This window comes from Amborella trichopoda, chromosome 1, assembly GCF_054954075.1.
Source record: "Amborella trichopoda isolate Santa Cruz 75 chromosome 1, AtrichopodaSantaCruz75HAP2 v2.0, whole genome shotgun sequence".
In the NCBI taxonomy this organism is placed as follows: Eukaryota; Viridiplantae; Streptophyta; class Magnoliopsida; order Amborellales; family Amborellaceae; genus Amborella; species Amborella trichopoda.
In genome coordinates, this window is record NC_142336.1 from 55,606,117 (window position 1) to 55,627,393 (window position 21,277).

The window sequence follows — 21,277 nt, forward strand, 5'->3', positions numbered from 1 at the left end:
ATATCTATTCATATAAGGAAAATTGTTTCATGCGGTTTGAACCGCATTTCCACTTATGCGGCCCAAAAAGTGTAAAACATCCATTTTAAAGATGGATGCAAGTAGGTGTTCCATCTACAAACAATGGAAACTAACGGTCCAAATATTTTCTTACTAGAATTATTATTTTTAGTTTTTAAATTTGATTTTTTTTTCATATTCATGATCTCCATGTTCGAAATTACATGTCTTTAAAATTTAAGTCTTAAAATCCATCTCAAAAATAGATTTACTAATAGGCCCGTATTTCTACATGTGCGGGTTTGGCCGCATTGAAACCAAGTCCATTATATGATTAATGATAATGGAATTCCACCAATGCTAATAAAATTAGAGGAATTCATTAGAATATCCACAAGAGACTAGCAATTTAACTTCTCACCAAATATTTTATTTAATTTCAAAATACTTATAAAAAATACCTCGGCATGAATTCAAGTTGTGGCAAATTGCAATAGTATTAAATAATTCATCTCTTATAGTTATTTTGATAAATTACCCATAAAAATATAATAAAATTAAAATCCTAGTAGTTATTTTCAAAACGGACACGGTTTGTATGAGTCTCCATACTCTTATATAAAAATGTGCCCCTCTTGAGAATTTTTTTTAAAATGGATTTTGGCCGTAATTTTTAAGGAGTATAAAAATAAATAAATTTTAAAAATTAAAAATAATAATTTTTGAAAGAAGTATTTCAACCATTATTTTTATTTTTTATGTTTTTGAAAGGACCACCATTTCCATTGGATGGTTTACGCCTTGCAAAAAGATATAAAGTTTACCGTTCAAAATAATTAGTTTCCAACTGTGGACCCCATATGCCCTAAATTCATTTGATTCATGCTTAGTTGGTTGACCCCACTAACAACTGGCCATACAACAATGGTGTCTATATTATCGAAACTCATCCTTATTTTCTTACTCTCTCTCTTTTTTTATAAAGGTCATTTTTTTTTTTTAATTAAGTGATCTATGCATAACCCTACTCGTTTATTCAAGTAAATTAAGAGTTAGCTTTTTAAACGTATTAATGAGATAATGTTAATCGTGAAAATGAAAACCACAATGTGGTCACTATAACTAAGGAGTGGGGCGACAACCTTATAAATCTTCATGGCCACATTAATCCAAATGCCCCCCCTCCCCGATAGAGAGAGAGAGTCATTTACCTAATTCTACAACATCAGTAAGGAGTTTGGGTTTGCAATGGTTGTGGGAAGGATGTTTGATCCAAGCCCTAGGAAATTTGCTTTGCTAGTGACTGGGGTTCTAAACCCACAATTTACCAGCCGTTATGGAACCATTACCCTAATATTTGAAAGGTTTCTAAAGGAGGCTGGTGAAGTATGGGACAGCTTTCTGGTGGTTAATGGAGATTTCTCCTTCATGGATGGCATTGATGACTACTCAGGCTTTGTGGTCACAGGAAGTCAATTTGATGCTCATGCCAACGATCCATGGATCCTTCAACTTTGCCAGGCCCTAAAACATTTGCACCATATGAAGAAGAAGATTCTAGGTATATGCTTTGGCCACCAGGTTCGTCTTGCTATTACTATCTCTCTCTCTCCCTGCGATGCCATTTAACCACTGTTATAAGGAGGACAAAATTACTCTTAGTCATTATTGGAAGCTTTTCCAACTTCGAAATACTTTAATTATAAAATTTAAAATTTTGAGAAGAGTAATGATCTTATAAGACCCTCCCATACCCATGTGTATAGATAAAGTAGATCCATATCATTTTTTAAAAATGGTATAGATAAAGTAGATCCACATCATTTTTTAAAATATACATTCTAGATGATATGTTACAAGATATACCAATTTTTATGATTTGAAATCTACTATCCCATCAGCATACATCTTGAGGTATTGATGATTTATTTTGGGGTTCTTTGATGGTAACAACCCTTATAGAGTATTTTCCTATTAGGGTTGGCAACGGGCTTGACTTGGGCTAGGTTGGCTGGCCAAGGCCAAGGCCAGACCAGAGAGGCCCAAGCCCAGGCTAGGCCCTAGCTGGGCCAAAGAGGCTCAGGCTCGGCCCAAGCTCTCTCAGGCCCGGCCCGAGTTCTTTCAGGCCGAGCTTTAGCCCTAGCACAAGGCAAGCCATAATTGGGGAAAAGATCCTTGGCCCATGCCTGGCCCTAGCACTCTCAAGGCCAGGCCATGCCCAGCCGGGCTAGAAACAATTTATAAAAAATAGAAGGAAAGGTAAAGAAAAATGAGGGCTGTTATTATAATTGTATTTATGTAGGTGGACGGTTCTTTGGCAACCTAAAACGATAAAAGTGCCACTTTTCCCTTGGTTAAATTGTATTTATGTAGGTGGACGGTTCTTAGGCAACTATCATTTATGTGGACCTATTTTTTTGAGAGAGGAGGCTGCTTTAGTGCTTTCTATGGTAGTTCATTAATAGGAATAAATTTGGGGAAAAGTTCATATAAGGATGCTACCTTATAATGTAGAACTATGGATGCCCCTCAAAAATCCATCGGAAAAGATAGTTTTAATGTTGAAAAACCCTTTGATTGATCATCTCGACATCGAGATGTATGGCTTTGAAAAAAAAAAAAGATTTTAAGTTTCAAAAATAGTGCATTTTGCAACATATTATCTACACCGTCCTTTTTCAAGATTTTCATATGTTTATGGATCTACTTAATTTTAACCATTTTTGAAATTTAAAATTTTATAATTAGATATAAAAATAGATTTTGAGATACTCCTAAGAACATTTTACATCAAAATTATATACCATGATAAAATTTGAAGGTGCACCTTACCTCTTCACCTACGGATGCATCCGTATGGAAACTGCACCCATAAATTTGTGATGTTCCATTACTGAAGTCAAATACTAACCACTTAACCTTGATTCCTAGGAAAATAATATGATTACTAATAGGAAAAAGAAAATTTTTTATGTAAGGCTCGGCTTTAAAAAAAGAAAAAGCACAAAATTGCACTTTCTAAGAGGGGCATTTGATAACGGAAAAAACATACGAAAGTCTCACACTTTCTCCTGTACTATAGTTTTCACATGTTTGAAAACAGTAAAATTGGGAAAAGTTATAACTTATTTTTTCCCTATTTCACTATTCCCTTAAAGAAAGTGGCATACCATAGGCACCGTCTGTGCTGCCACTTTTGGAAAAAGCTACAAACCATCAACAAATATAATAATACTTATTGGAAAAATCTGGGATAACCTCACTAGTTTATATGAATATATGAGCCCAACGGTCCAGATTGAATATGGGTCGATCTGACGGTCATAATATCATTTCGTGTTTGAATTTTAATTTTTTTTTTACAAATCAAAATCACTTGAAATTTAAATATGTGTTTTTCTCATCAAGACACACCCAATAAAAATATAAAAAAAATTTATTTACATAAAAATAACCAAAATACCCCCAAAACTTTTCGGGGGTATTTTGGTCAATTTATTTCATGTAAAATATTTTTTTTTTTATATTTTTCGAAGATTCAACTATTTTGATGAACACACTCTTAAAATTTCAAATGATTTGGATTTGTAAAAAAAAAATTAAAATTCAAACACTACCGGACATCCGTGATTGTCAGATCGGCCCATATTCAATCTGGGCCGTTGGGCTCATATGTTCATATGAGTTAGTGGGCTAATCCCATATTTTTCCATATTTATTATATTTGTATTGTATATTGCAATACTATATATATATAATATAATATTTTTATAATCTATTATATATAATATAATATTATAATAATATACAATTATATAATATTATATAGATATAATATTATAATAATATATATTATATACTAGCTTTCTCAATGCCAACCATGTAAAAATACTAGCACCACAATGTATCAAATAGGATCCCCAGCTTTAGAGAATCGAAATTCTAAAAAAAGTTATCAAACGCATTCCAAAAATGTGAAAACATTGAATGCATAGACCACAGCGTTTCAAATTTTTTATTTCTTTATTACTTAATGGAATAAAAACTTTTATCAAAATTGTTAAGTTCGTCAAAAGATCTCAATTGGAATTACATGCTTTAGTTTTAGATTTTCATTTCACCCCATTACCTTCTTAAAAAATATAGATTTTTTAAGAAATTTTCTAAATTACTCTTATTCAGGAGTTGAAACTTTGAAAAAGTTAGGGCACTTCAGTAACTTGATCTACCTCGAACGAGTAGGGTACTCCCCTCTTTTTGTTGGGGCTTATGTGGGCTAAGATACTGATGCCTTTAATTCAAATTTCCAACCCTAAATAGGTATAGTTTTTAGAAAGTAATTTTGTACCTTTACATTTGATATAGAAGTACGCATGGATCCTAGGGTCTGGACGTTAGGTCGATTTGCTCATTTTAAACAATCATTTGGGGAGAACCTCATTGCCTTCGCCAAGAGTAAATATCCTCTACTTTAGGTGGTTGGTTTGGTGAATTTGAATCTTTTAATACAACTTCAAATGGGATATTTATATAGGGAAGTATATCACATTCATCATAAGAGAAACATTTTAATACCTTATTATCGCTTGATGTATATTCAAAATACCCATAAATACATATGATCTTGAGTTGGAATAGTTGCAAATAGATAGAATCTTAAATAGTTCATCTCAAGTGGATATTTTGATAAATTTCCTTTTTTCAATAGTAAAGTACTTTTACAAATTAATGGCTGCATTATGAACTCCTAAAAATGGAGGTTATCTATGGTGTTCCAAGGGGAGCAAATTGTACATTTTGCTTTTTATTTTTATTTTTTATTGTTAACTATAATTTGTATTCACTTTAAAAAATGATCGTGTGACTCTGAAAGGACTTTGTGGTAAAGCAGAGTGTATATCTTTTAAAAAAATATTCTTTATTCCTACACCAGTAATGTCCAATTACAATTAAATCGCTCTTGAAATAAATAAAATAAAATCCATTCTCAATTGCTGCATCTTCAAATACAATTCTCTATTCAACAAACAAAATTAGGCTTTATTGCTTTACAGGAAGAGAAGATCAAAACATAAATAAATATTTAAAAATGTAAAATTGCTGGAGATTACCTCAACTAAGCTTAGTACACCCCACGCCGAGTCTCCTCCTTCTGGTGCTCGGATCTATATTCGGTTTGTTGATTTCCCTACTATAGCAAAAACTCACTCAATGGTTTAATCTTGATCAAGCCTCTTAGCTTAATTTTTAGAGAGAATCTTGATTAAGCATCTTAGATTGATAATTAGAGAGATGAGAGATGAATACGAGAGTTGAATATCAAGAGAGAGGGAAATATCTACTAACAAGGGGGTTCTACCCCTTTGCCACCCACAAAGACACAACCTACGCTTAGGCGTGACACCCAAAAGACCTAACAACCTAAATGAAGACACAACCTAACAACCTAAACGAAGACACAACTTAGGCTTAGGAGTGCCACCCAAAACAACTTACAACCTAAGACACTGTTGGATTTAGCGCTATCCAAAATCACCCACATACAAAAATCCCATATTTTGTGGGATTGATTAAAATTGATCCATATTTTGTAGGATTGATTAAAATTGATACATATTATGTGGGATTGATATATTATTGAAATATTCTCATATTTTGTGGGATTGAGACATGTCCATATTTTGTGGGATTGAGATTTATAATGATAAGTTTCCTAAAGGAAATAGAAATACAAAAATATTAGGACTCTTAAATTTATCTCTTAATCTTTTGAGATATATGTTACATCAATAGGAAGTTTTCTATTTAGTCATAATCTTATATATATATATATATATATATATATATATATATATGATAAAAGTACAGAGAATTTGTGTACCCTATTTGAGTCACCATATGGGAATGGTGGTTCCTCTCGATAGAGAGGGAGCTAGAGCCTCTTGTGCATAAGATGCAATTTACTCTTAGAGAAAAAAGCTTCATATGGAAATAAGCTTTGTGATGATGCCTCTTTTAGACTCCCGAAGATTGAGAGGCTTGTTTGTTTCTTACAGAGAAATAGTTCCCATTGAGATTTTGGGTGGTTTCCTTTTTAGTTAGAGATAAAGTTAGTTTCTTATTGCTCTCACGTCTCTATCTGGTATTGTCAGTAATGATATTGCCAGAAGTAAAGAGAATGAATGGAGAGTTGTTCAAAAGGATTTGCTTGACTTAGGTTTTTTTGTCAAGGTTTGTTCCTGTGCCCTATTTGGGTCACCATATGGGAATGATGGTTCATCTAGAGAGAGAGGGAGCTAGAGCCTCATGTACATATTATGTAATTTCCATTTAGAAAGAAAAGAGCTTCCTATAAAAAAAACATTATGACGGTGCCTCTTTTAGTCTCCCGAAAATTGAGATGCTTGTTTTTGGTAGAGAAGTGGTTCCCATGAAGATTTTGGGTGGTTTTCTTTTTAGTTAGAGAGAAAGTCAGTTTCTCGTTGCTCTCGCGTTGGTATTGTCAATATTGCAAGAAATAAAGAGAAGGGAGAGTGGTTGAAAAATGTTTGCTCGACTTGTTTTTTTGTTGTTGTCAAAGTCTGTTTCAAAATCTTTGATGTAACTTTCATTGGAATAGTAGATTTTAATTTGCCGTGCCCGTGGATGTAGCCATTTTGGGGTGAACCTAAATGGTATCAGAGCTCGATTTGGGTTGTCAGTATGATAGTAAAGGTTTCAAATGCAAAGTTCGAGGTTTAGAAATTTGATGGGAAACATTATTATTAAGCAATAATGATGAAATAATTTATTTAGCAAAAGATGAATAATCCATGAAGCTATCCAATGGATGTTGGCATGGTGAGCAGGTGATTTTGAAATCAAAGTGGAGATTGTTAGATTTGATGCTATCCAAAATCATTCACATAAGAAAATCCCATATTTTGTGGGATTGATTAAGATTGATCCATATTATATGGGATTGAGATATTCTCATATTATGTGGGATTTAGATATTCTCATATTATATAAGATTGATATATTCTAATATTTTGCGGGATTGAGATATTTTCATATTTTGTGAGATTAAGATTTTTATTGATAAGTTTCCTAAAGGAAATAGAAATATAAAAAGATTAGGACTCTCGGACTTATCTCTTAGTCCTTTGAGATATGTAACATCAATATGAAATTTTTTATTTAGTATGGACTCCAAGTACAGAGAATTTGTGTGCCCTATTTGGGTCACTATATGGGAATGATGGTTCATCTAGAGAGAGGGAACTAGAGCCTCATATGCATAAGATGCAATTTCCTCTAAGAGAAGAAAGCTTCTTATGGAGATAAACATTGTGATGATGCTTCTTTTAGTCCCCCGACGATTGAGAAGAGGTTCCCATTGAGATTTTGGGTGGTTTCTCTTTTAGTTAGAGAGAGAGAGTCAATTTTTTATTGCTCTTGCATTTTTATCTGGTATTGTCGGTATTGATATTACCAGAAGTAAAAAGAATGAATGTTCAAAAGGGTTTGCTCAACTTGGGTTCTTTTGCCGAGGTTTGTTCATGTGCCGTATTTGGGTCACCTTATGGGAATGGTGGTTCTTCTACAGAGAGATGGAGCTAAAGCCTCATGTGCATAAGATGCAATTTCCTCTTAGAGAGAAGAGAACTTCAAATGGAGAAAAACATTGTGATGATAGATCTTTTGGACTCCCGAAAATTGAGAGGCTTGTTTCGGGTAGAGAAGTGGTTTCCATAAAGATTTTGGGTTGTTGCCCTTTTAGTTAGAGAGAAAGTCAGTTTCTCGTTGCTCTTGAATATCTTATTTGGTGTTGTCAATATTGTCAAAAGTAAAGAGAAAGAAGGGAGAGTAATTGAAAAGGGTTTGCTCGACTTGTTTTTTTTTTTGTTGAGGTTTGTTTTAAAATCTTTGATGTAACTTTCATTGGAATAATGGATTTCAGTTTGCCGTGCCCGTGGATGTAACCCTTTTTGTGTGAACCCAAATGGTATCAGAACTCGGTTTGGGTTATCAGTATGGTAGTAAAGGTTTCGAATGCAAAGTTCAAGGTGGAGAAATTTGATGGCAAACACTATTTTTCAACAAGAATGATGAAAGAATTTATTTGGCAAAAGATGAAGAATTCATGAAGTTATCCAACGGATGTTGGCATGGTGAGCGGTGATTTTGATATCAAGGTAGATATTGTTAGATTTGGTGCTATCCAAAATCACTCACATAAGAAAATCTCATATTTTGTGGGATTAATTAAAATTGATCCATATTATGTGGGATTGAGATATTCTCATATTATGTAGGATTCCGATATTCTCATATTTTGTGGGATTGATATTTATATTGATCAGTTTCCTAAAGAAAATAAAAATCCACAAAGATTAGGACTCTTGGATTTATCTCTTAGTCTTTTGAGAGATATGTAACATCAATAGGAAGTTTTCTATTTAGTATAGGACTCATGTGCATAAGATGCAATTTCTTCTTTGAGAAAAAAGCTTCGTATGGAGATAAACATTGTGTTGGTGCCTCTTTTAGACTCTCGAAGATTGAAAGGTTTGTTTGTTTCTTATAGAAAAGCGGTTCCCATTGATATTTTGGGTGGTTTCCCTTTTAATTATTGTTTGTTTCTTATAGAGAAGCGGTTCCCATTGAGATTTTGGGTGGTTTCTTTTTAGTTAGAGAAAAAGTCAGTTTCTCATTGCTCTCGTGTCTCTATCGGGTGTAGTTGGTAATGATATTGCCAGAAGTAAAGAGAATGAATAGCGGGTGTTGTCGATAATGATATTGTTAGAAGTAAAGAGAATGAATGGAAAGTTGTTCAAAGGGGTTTTCTCGACTTGGGATTTTTGTCGAGGTTTGTTCTAAAATCTTTGATGTAACTTTTATTGGTATAGTGGATTTTTGTTTGCCGTGCCTGTAGATGCCTAAATCTTTATGTTTTTATGATGTGTATTTCATGATCTATTTATCATACTTTATTTGTCAAAAAATCAACCCATCGGGTTTAGGGCTTTTGCACACAACAAGTAGTATCATAGCACAATAGACACAACCTTGACTAGGCTTAGGCGTGCCACCCAAAACACAAAGATAAAAACTAAGAGAGAGAGAGAGAGAGATAAATTGGGGTGTGCCTCCCCTTTGAGAATCTAGAGAGGGGGTAAAATTTGGGATAGGGAGAGAGAGAATTCTTAAAGAGAGGAGAGAATACTTATACACTTTTATGAGGTAGGAGACCTCCATTTCACCTCAATTAGTAGGTGAAATCTCAACACCCGATCTAGGGAGATTTGTGGGGTGAGATATTTAATCTCAATCCTGAGAGATTTTTGCAGGTGAAATCTCAACCCTCGATTTAAAAAGACTTGTGCAGTGAGAGATTTGAATCATCCATATGCTTGATCCACGATCAAGATTTAAAGAGATGAGCTAGAGCATTATCTTCCCTTTCTTACAGCTATTCCCATCAAATGAGCTAGACCCTTTTTCTCACTTTCCTACATATAGAGATGAGCTAGAGCATTATCCTCCCTTTCTTACAGCTGTTCCCATCAAATGAGCTAGACCATTTTCCTGACTTTCCTACATATATTCCTATCAAATAAAGAAAGTTTCTATTTTAATATATCCAATCCTTAATTATTGAATCAATATCGCTATCAAATGAGGAAAGTTTATATTTTAATATAAACCATTCTTAATTGTTGGATAAACTAATCTTGAATCAAAGATTTAGTAAATATCTCAAATAGTCAACCTTATCATATAATTGGCTATAACTAAAACAAGAGGAGGAATGTCAAAGGGTGGGGAGTGCCACCCCTTTTGGTGGCCACGTGTGGGCCCACCCAATTCTCATGTTTTTAAATTTTGGGCCCCATATTTTAGGGAGGTCCCATATACTTTTAGAAATTATTTTATTTTATATTTAGAATTTTTAAATCTTATATTTTATTTAAAATGTTGAAAAATTAATTTATTTTAATTTATAAATCCAAGGGACAAAAATAAAATATAAGAAGATTCACAAAAATTCAAATAAACATTGTATAAAATCACTTAACATAAAATTAATTAATTTTAATGGGAATCAGATCCGTTAGATCTAGAAAATTATCAATTTATATGAGCACACCACCTTCAACTGCCAATCACGATCCGTCTAGCATTCTCAAACTGACCCAGTAGTTCTCATGACCCACAGTCCACTGCAGGGACTTATGATTGGAGTAACAAAGTCAGCCAGTAGACTAGGGGATGCAATCCCAGTTTATAGATTTCAGGTTCTTCCCTAGAGACAAATATCACGGTCCTCTAGACTATGATGCAATCATGACTCTATGGGGCATAGGGGTAATCTGTCGCACATGTACATACTTGACCCTCATTGGCGAATCTCAAAACAGCTATTTATGTACATGCCGTATGATGATATAACGATGATGTTTTAGCCCTGTATCTAAAAGCTATTCATCTCACGCAAGGGCCATACGGTTCCTCGGCTTTCATCCAGGCATACACCGATAGTCTCTCGGATCTCATCCAGGCGTATACCGATCTCATCAAGGGTTAACTAACTAAATCCTTCTCGGTTAGATCCCTATGCCCTGTAATCTTGGGTTTTATTAAATCTCGGCTGGCCTAGCTCGTTGAGCCTAGTCCGAATATCAACAAATAATATTTGCTAGTATGGTCCACAATAGGACCACACTCCCACTGAGTTTATATTCTATTTGTTTAAAATATTTTATACAATATCTCATAAGGCCATTAAAGGCCACATAAACACAACAAAGTATTTCGTTGTATTTACAAGAAAAGAGAGATTTAAGACTTTTGTGAGCCGAATATTTGAATGCCATCAAAAGTATTTTTTGCTCCTAAACCCTACAACAATCCATCAAATGGTGAGCCTGAAGTCAATCTTGAAAGGCAAATTTAATTATAGAACACTTTAGCTCCCAAATGAACTTTTATAGAGTTGATCTAAGACAACGTCAAATTTTATCAAAACTTTACATGAATCTAAGGGAGAAAAGAAATATGGTTTTGAAGCTTTTGGGTTAAATCAAATCTCCCACTAGAGCACTAAATATCTTTCCAAGAGAGGATATTCGACAGATGGTTCAAGCATCAAACCGATTTGATTTAGATGACTTCATGATTCCGCGAGCATATTGACGATCTACACCCTTGACTGGAGTACATTAAGACTCCAATTTTTTGGGATCTACTTCTTTAACTTAGCAATCAACATAAAAAATAAAAATAAAAATAAATAAAATTTAGCTTGGTATTTCCTTGAAAAAATAACATCCCAAGATTGAAAAGAGACCATCTAATTTTCGGAGGTGAGATCTAAGAATTGAAGAACATAATATTCAAGATTTATTTTATGGAAATAATCATCTACTAATTGTTAAGTGAATCCTTCCCAAGTAACTCACGGAGTAACTATATAATATGCTCCTGCAGGAGCATAATATGGAGTCTATTTAAGTTAAATCAGGCCTGGATCACTGACAAATGACAAGAAACTGCAATCCTTTTTTATTAATATTTTTTCTGGGTGACGTCTACATAAGATGTCCACCTTAACCTATTAAAGTAAGTTGCACCTTCAAATTCTATTGCCCTATGCTATTTTTGTGCCAGAAACTTTATATGGTGAGTTGAAAATCTTTTTCTAGTCTTAATTATAAAAATTTATTGTTCTAAAAATAATGAGGATCAAACTAATGACTCAAAGATCCTAAAAATGGATAGTCTAAATAACATGTTATAATATAAACTATTTTTAGGATTTGAAATTCCTTTATTCATTTCCATACATCTCAAAATCAAGATGATCAATTCGAGAATCCAACATCAGAATAATTTTTTATGATGAGTTGAAAATATTTTTCTAGTCCTAATTATAAAAGTTTTAAGGTTCCAAAAATAATGCGGATCAAACTAATGACTCAAAAATCATTAAAATGGACGGTCTAAATAATATGTTATAATATACACTATTTTTAGGATTTGAAATTTCTTTATTCATATCCATACATCTCGAAGTCAAGATTATCAATTCAAGAATCCAACATCATAATAAATTTTTTATATAGGTTTTTGAGGTGCACCTTACTTCTAGGTTAACACCTTATGCAAGCTTTTTCTTTTTTTTAATCATTTGAAAAAAAAAAGAAAAAAAGAAAAAAAAAAAACTCCATGTACCATGCATAAGCTTCTTGTAGGGTTCTCAGGAACCCTAGTCTGCAAAGATAATCCCAAATACCGGGATCCTACCCAAGATCGTATACATGATTGGTTAAATGCAAAGTAGATGAATACAATTATAAATCAAGTGCAAAAAATAAAGAAAACATAAAAATAACACCACAACTACACATAATTTACGTTGTTCACCACGTAGGGCTACATCCACGGTCGTGACAAATAGAAATTCACAATCTCAATGAAGATTAAAGTTTTCGGTTATAAGAGATAATACATATATCTAAACATCCGTAAATGACTATCACCGATCTTCCCTTCTAAACTTGCCCTCCCAACTGAGCGATACTGTCAGTCAGTACCTTCTTTCCCATCGCATTATTGCTACCGGAAAGATAATCACGAGACAAACCGAGAGATTTTCTCTCTCTTAAAGTGGAAGTATTACCAACCCAAAACTCATGAGAATACTGCCTCTCTCTCAGAGGCCATGTCTCTCTCTTGGAGACCAATTTCCATCTTGGAGATCCCTTCCCATAACCCTCAAAGAGGTGACTATCAAAAAGAGTATTATATCTTTCTTAGCCATCTTTTATAGACATCACTTGGGCTTCTTTATTGTTCACCAAGGAAGCTCATTTTTTCTTTGGGAAAATTTCGTATACAATCTTAATTTCTCATTTTATTTTATGGTATACCCTCTTTCTATTTTTTTTTCAAGCGGCATAAGAAAATCTCTAAGGATTTCATCATACACCCTCATCTCTTATCTCCCTCTTTTATACCATACAAATTAGGCCTAACAAATATTTTTATATCATTTCATCCCAAAAACTTTTTGGATTGAAATGGTATAAAAAAATTTGTTGAGTCTAATTTTTATGATCAAAATTCTCTAAAAGAGGGAGATAAGAGATGATGGGGTATGATGAAATCTTTAAAAGGTGTTTGAAAGCAAAAAGAAAAGATGGTCTTACATGAAATAATGCAAGGAATTAGAGTTCTATACGAAAATTTTCCTCCTTCTTTTTCATGATACCCTCAATTTTTGAATGAAATATATATGTGGTGATTTTGATTATCACCGAAACCTAACACTTCTGAGCATACTTGAACCAAAAGTTATATAACAATACTTCTATTAAATTTTGTGATAATGAGAACAGGTTTTGGCTCGTGCATTCGGCGGTTCAACAGGAAGAGATCCAAGTGGATGGGATATTGGTTTATCCACTATTAACCTGGATACAAAGAGAATCAAAGAACTCTTTGGGTTAGACGTAACTTCACAAGTGAAAGTTATTGAGATCCATCAAGATCAGGTATCAATCTATTTATGAACAGAAGTACATGATTAATAAATGTCTTGTTGCATATTATAATGGCGATGCAGTTCTTGAAAGGCCGAAGCTTTATGAAAAGTAAAACCGCACCTTAAAACGTAACAAGAAAATGTATGATTGGTAAATTTAAATAATATGAAATTTGAAACTCCTAAAAAAGACAAGATCTAACTGATCTGTGAACACTTAAACCCCCCAGAAACCTTTGGTAGAGATATTGAGCCGTGGTTTTAAAATTATATGGCCCAGAGCTCACCGTTACTGTGCAATTAATTTTTGTAATTACATGATATTTACATTGACATTTCTTTATTATATAATTTTTTAATTTTTGAACAATAATACCCATGGAAAAAAGCCAATAAATAATGTGCGTTGCAAAGCACTTATCTAATCTTAAATTTTGACAAAATCCTCCTTTCCGTTTTTTTTTTGTTGGTTCAAGTTAGAAGTTCATAAAGGTTTTATTCTAATTCTTCACAAACTATTATTAGGTGTCTCAATTATGCATTTATCTTGTAGTTATAGCCCATATTGAAAATTTTCCACATGTGATTGTACCCTGTACTCCTAAAAATTTGCAAAATTGTTTTTCAGGTTAAGTGCCTTCCTCCAGATGCTTTGATTCTTGGATCTTCTAGGAAAACAGGAGTAGAAATGTTTTCAATTGGAAACCATATTCTTGGTATGCAATTCCATCCTGAGCTTACAAAGGAATTTGTAAGAGACACAACGAGTGATGCTTTTGTGCAGAACGGAATTACTGTATGCAATCAAAACTCCTTTTTTAATCCTTAATTTTTATTATTTATTATTTATTATTATTTTTATTTTTTTATGGCTATCCAACACGTGGTTTTTCTCTTTTCCATTGCTTGGACTTGAACCATCGTTTAACTTGATTATTGGGATTTCGGATTAGCAATTATGAACATAAAATTGAATATCAAGTATAATTTTCCCTATTTTGTGAGAGTGTGTATGTTATATAAGATGTCAAACCTTAAATAATCACGGGAGCGCATTACCAAACCTCGCAAAAGATGTAAAATTTTCATATTTATGTTAGCCTGAAATTTTATTTTCAGCCCCAATTATGAAAGGCTTAGAATAAGAGTACTTTTATTTTCAGCCCCAATTATGAATGGGTTAGATTAAGAGTATTGGTATTTCTTTAATATACTTAATATTGTTGGATCACTCATTGCCCCTTAGTTTGTAATGCAAGGGCATTTTTTATAATTAACAGTGGTATGATGGATATTTTTAAAAACATTTAGTGGCATTTTAGTAGTAGTTAAGAAACAATCATTGCTCTATAATAGACCTATAAACTCCTTTATCACAAATTTCAAACCCTTAGGTGAATCCCCTTAACACCCTAGTTTGAGAGAAATATTTTTTTTTCCTACCAAACTCTATAATCTAAAACCCCAATGAGAGATAAGAGATCATGAGAGGGTTAAGAGAACCACCATGAGAGAGATATCAAAGACGAGAGAGTATGGTGTCCCCCTTTGGATCTCTTGAGAAAGAGAGAGAAACTTTTGTAAAAGAGAAAGAGATATTCTAAGTGGAGCGTGCCACCTTTGTAGAATATGAGAGATAGATATGGGAATTAGGTGTAAAGATTTGGGTAGGGATCAATTCCTTTTTTATTGTGCTTGAACAAGATTATGGTTTTTTTAGCTTGTTTCTTCTTGTGCGATTGAATATGAATCATTGATCTTGGGTGACTTGTGGGGTGAGAGATTTGAATCTTCCATTTCATAAATGGGCCATCGACATTATGAAAGGTGCTAGAACTTTTATCCCCTATTTTTGAACCATTTTCTCATCAATAGAAATCAAATAAAATAATTTTATTAATAATATAACACTTACCAAAATTATGCAGCCTTCTCATGCTTTCAAAAAATCCTTTGAAAGTTTCCTCAAAGCAAAATCTTTTCAAGACACTTCAAAGCTTTCTCTTCAAGCCAAAATTTGAACTAACACAAAGAAAGTTTCATTAGGGTGGGGTGTGCCACCCTAAGTATACTTTACGAGCCCATTAACATATTGGATATCCTATGCAACATTAAAATTATTAAAATTAATTATATGATTTTTAAAAATCCATAAAATCAAATTTGAATATTTAAATCAATCTAAAATCAATATCTCTGTTTTTATAAATCCAAATTTGATAAATAAAATATCTAGAGCTCTAGAAAAATTCAAATAATAATTCTAAAAATCATATATCATTAAAACAAACATAATTAAATTCATTAGATGAGAAAATGATCCATATGGTATAGGAATTAAATAAATAAACACTGGGCCACTCCAACTTCAATTGTGGACTACAGTCCATACTTGCTCTATCAAATCGACCCAGTGTTTCCCATGACCTATAATCCATGCAGGGGCTCGTTAGTGGGTCGCCAAAGTTTGACCAATGAGCCAAGGGATCGTAATTCTTGTGGATTTTAGATTCTCCCTTAGAGACGCACCAAGGTCACCTAGACTTGATGTGACCACAGCTCATCTAACACATAAGGGTATCTCCCGCATATACATAAGCTTCACCCTAAAAGGTGGTTCGCTTTCCCAAATGGTTATCATTATGCATGCCGGTGAGGCTTTGGCTCCTGTCTTTGAAGGCTACCATCACACACAATGGTCACACAGTCTCTCAACTCACTCATCCGGGAATACTCCAATATCATCAGGGGATGACCTACTATTATAACCCTTATCAGATAGTTTTTTATGCCTAAGTAACATAGGTTTTTTCCAATCGACTGCCCTAGCTCGTCGAGCTCAATCCGGCATCAGCAAACACTGTTTGCTTAGTATGATCTACGAGAGGCCACAAGCACTCAAAAGGCCTTTAATGACCTTATCAGTTCATGTTCCATTGTATCATTTCATTTTACAAACACTCATAAGGCCTTTAATGACCACACTCACCCAAAAGTTACTACATGATGGAATAATGGTATGAAATATTTAGAAATGTTGAGTACCTTAAGGAAATACTCATATGCAAGGTTTAAAAAAATGGATCAGTAACCTTGATGGGGTACCTAAAAAACTATGTCGGATTGGTGAATCGGCATTACGAATAAAAAAATAGGCCGAATCGGCAAAGATTTGGGATTAAAACTTTTTAAAAATACAACAATTACATTAAAATCTAGTTTTTAGGTTTTCGAAAAATAATAATGGTATTGCATTATTCTTTTAATTATTTTACTAAAACTACATAAATATTGAGAACTTCTCATGTTTGAGCGATTGTTATCCACTACATTCATTTGGTCAATATAAGATTTAAATTACAACTCGTTGTAATAAAATTGATCTTTCTAACTCAAATTTTTATAGTGAAAAAAAATCAATCATACGATATGTTTGGACCTTTTGATATAATAGAGAGAGAAAAAGCTATGACCCTCATAATGAGTTAGTTTTTATTAAACCAAAATGGCAATATGAGAAAAAACTATGATCTTCCATCAATTTTGCTTTCTCACCCCACATACTTTTCGCTATTCTATAGGGCTTTTTTTTATTTTTATGAATTTTTTTTAAAAAAGCAATAAATCATTTATGAAGTCTTGCCACATGGTTACAATTTCTAAAAAAAAGCGAAAAAGTATATGTTGCCAAATAAATAGATCTAAGGTATAAGAAATAATACAAATATAAATGCAAAATTTAGAAACATATATTTGAAATCATATTTTAATAAAATTAAAAAATAAGTTTATGTTTGCAATGAGACAAATGGATAGAGCAACATGGAAACAGATTTTGAAGTGGGGACATGGACTAATGGTGCCCAAATTTGTCCTTGTTTTTTAAGATTTCCCACGCTATTGACCTCAAAATTTATTTCTTTGGGCAAATAAATTTATTTTTGGTTGAAGCAAAATTTTGGAGGCGGCCCATAAAATTTCAACGCCCCAAAATTTTCAAGTTAATTTTCCAGTGAAATGGCAAATGAAGTTAAATGGTTTGAAATTTGGGTGGTGGCAATGGATCTGACGATACGCGGGACCCGATAGGTAGACGCGACCTTAGTTCTGGGTATGGGTCCTAATTTTGGACCCAAAAGGTTGGGTCTAGACTCGTACCTTATCCGAATGATGTGGGCTTTTATGGGTATACGATGGTTAATATATATATTGGATATTCTAAACTTCGTAACCCTTCAAATTACAAAAGTTCAAGATAGAGAGAGTTGTGAAGGGTGGATTTATAATTTTATTTTCTATTTTTTAAAAAAAGTTACTTTTGTGGGGTAAATTTGTAAATATTACTACAAGACAAATGGTATTTTTATCATCTCCATAAGGGGTAAAATTGAAATTTTAACTAAAAGACAATGACACCCATTATACTTTTGTAAAAATTTCAAATTTGTCCTTGTTTAATGGTAAAATTACCTATTTAAATAATTTTTTAATAAAAAAGTAATGATGGTTTTGATAAATACACTGATCACAACACCTTCTAACTTGAACTTTTGCATTTTGAGGGGTTGTTAATTCTAGACAAACCCTATATATATATATATATATATAGGGAAAATCTTCATGTTAGCCCAACTAGATCTGGGACCCGACGAGTCTGAGTATGTGTTCAAATTTTGGACCCAAAAGGTTAGGTCTGGGTCTAGGTTTTGAATTTGAATACTATTTAGGTCCGGGTCTAGCTGAACCCGACCTCATTGCCACCCTATGTGTGCCTGAGTTGTTTGGCTAGCTAATGGTAAGGCCTAACTTTAGAAATAAGGAAAAAGAAAAAAGATATAGGGTGGATCAAATAGGGCGGAGAATGGGTCGGATCAGGTCTGGATCCAAAAAGTATACATGGGATACAGATCCAAATTTTGATCCGAAAAATATACATGGGATATGGATCCAGACCTGAGTAATATAAAATAATATATAACAAAAATAATAAGTTATTATTAAATGATATGTAATATTTTAGTAATTTGATCGGATCCACTTGTACTCGGATCCAATCTGAATTATTATTCAGATCCAAATGTTGGATCCGGATCCGACCCATTATATCCAAAACTTGGATCCAGATTTGATCTATCGGATCCAAATCTTGGATCCATACAAGATTCGGATAGGGTCCAGAATTCACTTGTACTTGGATCTGATTTGAATTATTATTTGAATCCAAATTTTGGATCTGGATCTAACTTGTTGGATCCAAATCCGATCCATCATATCCAAATCTTGGATCCATACCCAGATTCGGATGGGGTCCAGAATCTGGGTTTTGGATCCAAATCAGCCCAAGGGCCACTGACCCTCTTTTTAAAAAATTTCAAAGATACCCCTTTCAAACCGTATTCAATACACATGACAAAGTTCCTCCCCACCATCTGGTCCAATCCTAACACAATCGGCTGATTACTAATAGAACTTGTGAGAGCCAGCGGTTCAGGGGGGGACCCAACCGATTCTCGTTATATAGCGGGAATTAGACCGGTTCCAATGATTTTCAATCTGGTTTAGGCGATTTCGATCCACATCGGTAATTTTAAAACCTTGCTCATATATGAGTATCCTAACATAATCCAAAACTTTAAGGCTCTAAAAATGATACAGATCAAGCAGATCTAATCACTTGAAAAATGATAATGCAGATACTGTATTGCAAGATGTATTGTTTTACGAACTTAAAACCCTTTTTTTTTTCATTTTCATACATGATCAATATGTTTTTGGTCTTTCAAGGACAACACTTTTATATTCGAAAACCCATGCCTCATACAATTTTCTTCTTTATGAAATACTTGTTAAAAAAGAGGGAACTATGGCATGTGTTGAGCCCGTATCTCTTAAAATGTTGTAATAAAATAGGCTGCACCATCAAATTATCATTATGGGAAAGCCGCAGCTCCATTTTCTTTCCCAAGCTTTGCTATGATTTTGTTGAATACATGATAAATAGTATTTCTTAGCTTTAGCTATGACCACAAAACTCACCCAAATGAGAGATTTATCGCAATACATCGAACCTATTACTGTTTAACATTTCACATTTTTTCAACCATTCTAACTTAATTTTCACATTTTTTTTTGACCACTCTAACTTAATTATCATGTGTATTTTGACGGGTTTTATGAAATCCAATCAAAACCAATGGGTAAGGTTTTAAGTAATTCTTCCCTTAGATACATATTGCTAAATTTCCCTTGATAATCAGTAACCTTTATCTCGTGTTGATTACATAATGGTACAAACCACAAAACTTGAAATCAATTATCTTGTATGAGCAATTAAATTTATTGGTGAATTTTTTTTTATGTTAACTCTTAAATTGCTACACTTGATTCTTCTATCCTCTCGCTTCAATGGAAGTGGCAATGGGCTCGGTGCGACCCTCAGTCTGGCCCTAAAAGACTAGGGCACGAGCCATGAAATGTGGCCCAAGGGCCGGGCCCAGCCCTCTTTTCCTTAATTTTCTCTTTGTTTTATTTTTCTTCTATCCGGCCCAGCCTAGATAAGCCTAGGGCCGGGTGTGTAGGGACTGGCCTGGCTGGGTCCAAACCCAAGCCCTGGTGTTGCCAGCTATCAATGTGTGTGGTGGTTACTTTGATCGCTCTTCTACCAAACATGTGCAGGCTCAGTTTGCAAAGGAAACCATAGAGAGCCTTGAACAAGGGGAATTGGAACAAGTTGTGATAAAAAAGTTGTGCAAGACCTTCTTGAAAGGCCATCCATAAGGTGGTCTCCCATTTACAAGTTTCAAGCCCCGCTTGAGATCATTTGGGTATGATCAGTTCAACTTTGTATATTATTTTTTATTTGCATCTATATATATGTGTATGATCAGTTCAACTTTGTATATTATTTTTATTTGTATCTGTTATATATGGGTATGATCAGTTCAACTTTGTATATTATTTTTTATTTGTATCAGTTATATATGGGTATGATCAGTTCAACTTGGTCAAATGACATTATTGAGAGGGTGCTTCAATAATGTATTGTTGTCATGGATTTTTAAAAGATGTAAGCTTTAAACAATCAAAGCAAAGGCACACCTAACTCCTATTAGAAGTGCAGTTATGTTGTCGAAGACACTACAATTGCCTGCAAATTTATTTCCACCCCTAAATCTGAAACTAAACTCCGAAAATGCTGCTGGCCGGACAAACTTATTAATACTGAAAAACTTGAAAATAGACAAATTACATAATGGGTTACATGATCCACTATTTTTCCTACTTGAAATCTTTTTTATTCATAATTTAAGTTGAGATGATCAATTGGAGAGTTTATCTGCATAACAAAACAACCTTTTCATTTGGTTTTGAGGAGCACCTTACTTTTATAATATGGGACCTTCATATAAATTTTTTCGGATATTATCAAGGAATATAAACTGTACATGTCTGGGTCTTCTCAAGGAACTTTTATGGTAATGCTTTGTGGATTACAAATTGTGAGGTGGAAGTTTCCTTTTTAGTTATTGGATTCGACCCAAATTTTGTGTATCGATTCAAGTGTTTGCAAACTCGGGCGGTCCAACTCAGAATCGGCCGGTCAAATTAAAATCGAGCATTGGCCAATCCGGTTTTGGTTCGTTTTGGTGGTCCGACTGGTATTTTAAAAATTCAAAAGAATTTATATAAATTCCCAAAAAATAAGAGGTTCATTTTTAATTTGTTTTTGGATTTTTTTTTATCATTTGG

At 33.5% G+C, this 21,277-nt stretch overlaps 1 protein-coding gene across 3 annotated transcripts; it reads left to right on the top strand.

Moving 5' to 3' along the window:
• The first annotated feature begins 961 nt into the window (after positions 1–961).
• Positions 962–20,537, top strand: LOC18440857 (gamma-glutamyl peptidase 3). 3 transcript variants are annotated; one of them, XM_020671096.2, is made up of 4 exons: positions 962–1,581; positions 13,383–13,538; positions 14,157–14,324; positions 20,204–20,537. In XM_020671096.2, the coding sequence occupies exons 1-4, from the start codon at positions 1,249–1,251 to the stop codon at positions 20,303–20,305; spliced, it is 759 nt and encodes a 252-aa protein (XP_020526755.1). In that variant the 5' UTR covers positions 962–1,248; the 3' UTR covers positions 20,306–20,537. The 3 variants fall into 3 exon arrangements, with proteins under 3 accessions (XP_020526755.1, XP_020526756.1, XP_088701957.1); XM_020671097.2 differs by having other exon boundaries at positions 963–1,581; positions 14,157–14,244; XM_088845831.1 differs by lacking the exon at positions 14,157–14,324 and having other exon boundaries at positions 963–1,581.
• The last annotated feature ends 740 nt before the right edge of the window (positions 20,538–21,277 follow it).

What these genes read in the sequence shown, in the direction of transcription:
- LOC18440857 (XM_020671096.2), top strand. Translation starts at nt 1,249, where the DNA reads ATGGTTGTGGGAAGGATGTTTGATCCAAGCCCTAGGAAATTTGCTTTG. An exon ending in GTATATGCTTTGGCCACCAG is followed by an intron (nt 1,582 to 13,382) that starts GTTCGTCTTGCT and finishes TAATGAGAACAG; the next exon opens with GTTTTGGCTCGTGCATTCGG. An exon ending in TTGAGATCCATCAAGATCAG is followed by an intron (nt 13,539 to 14,156) that starts GTATCAATCTAT and finishes ATTGTTTTTCAG; the next exon opens with GTTAAGTGCCTTCCTCCAGA.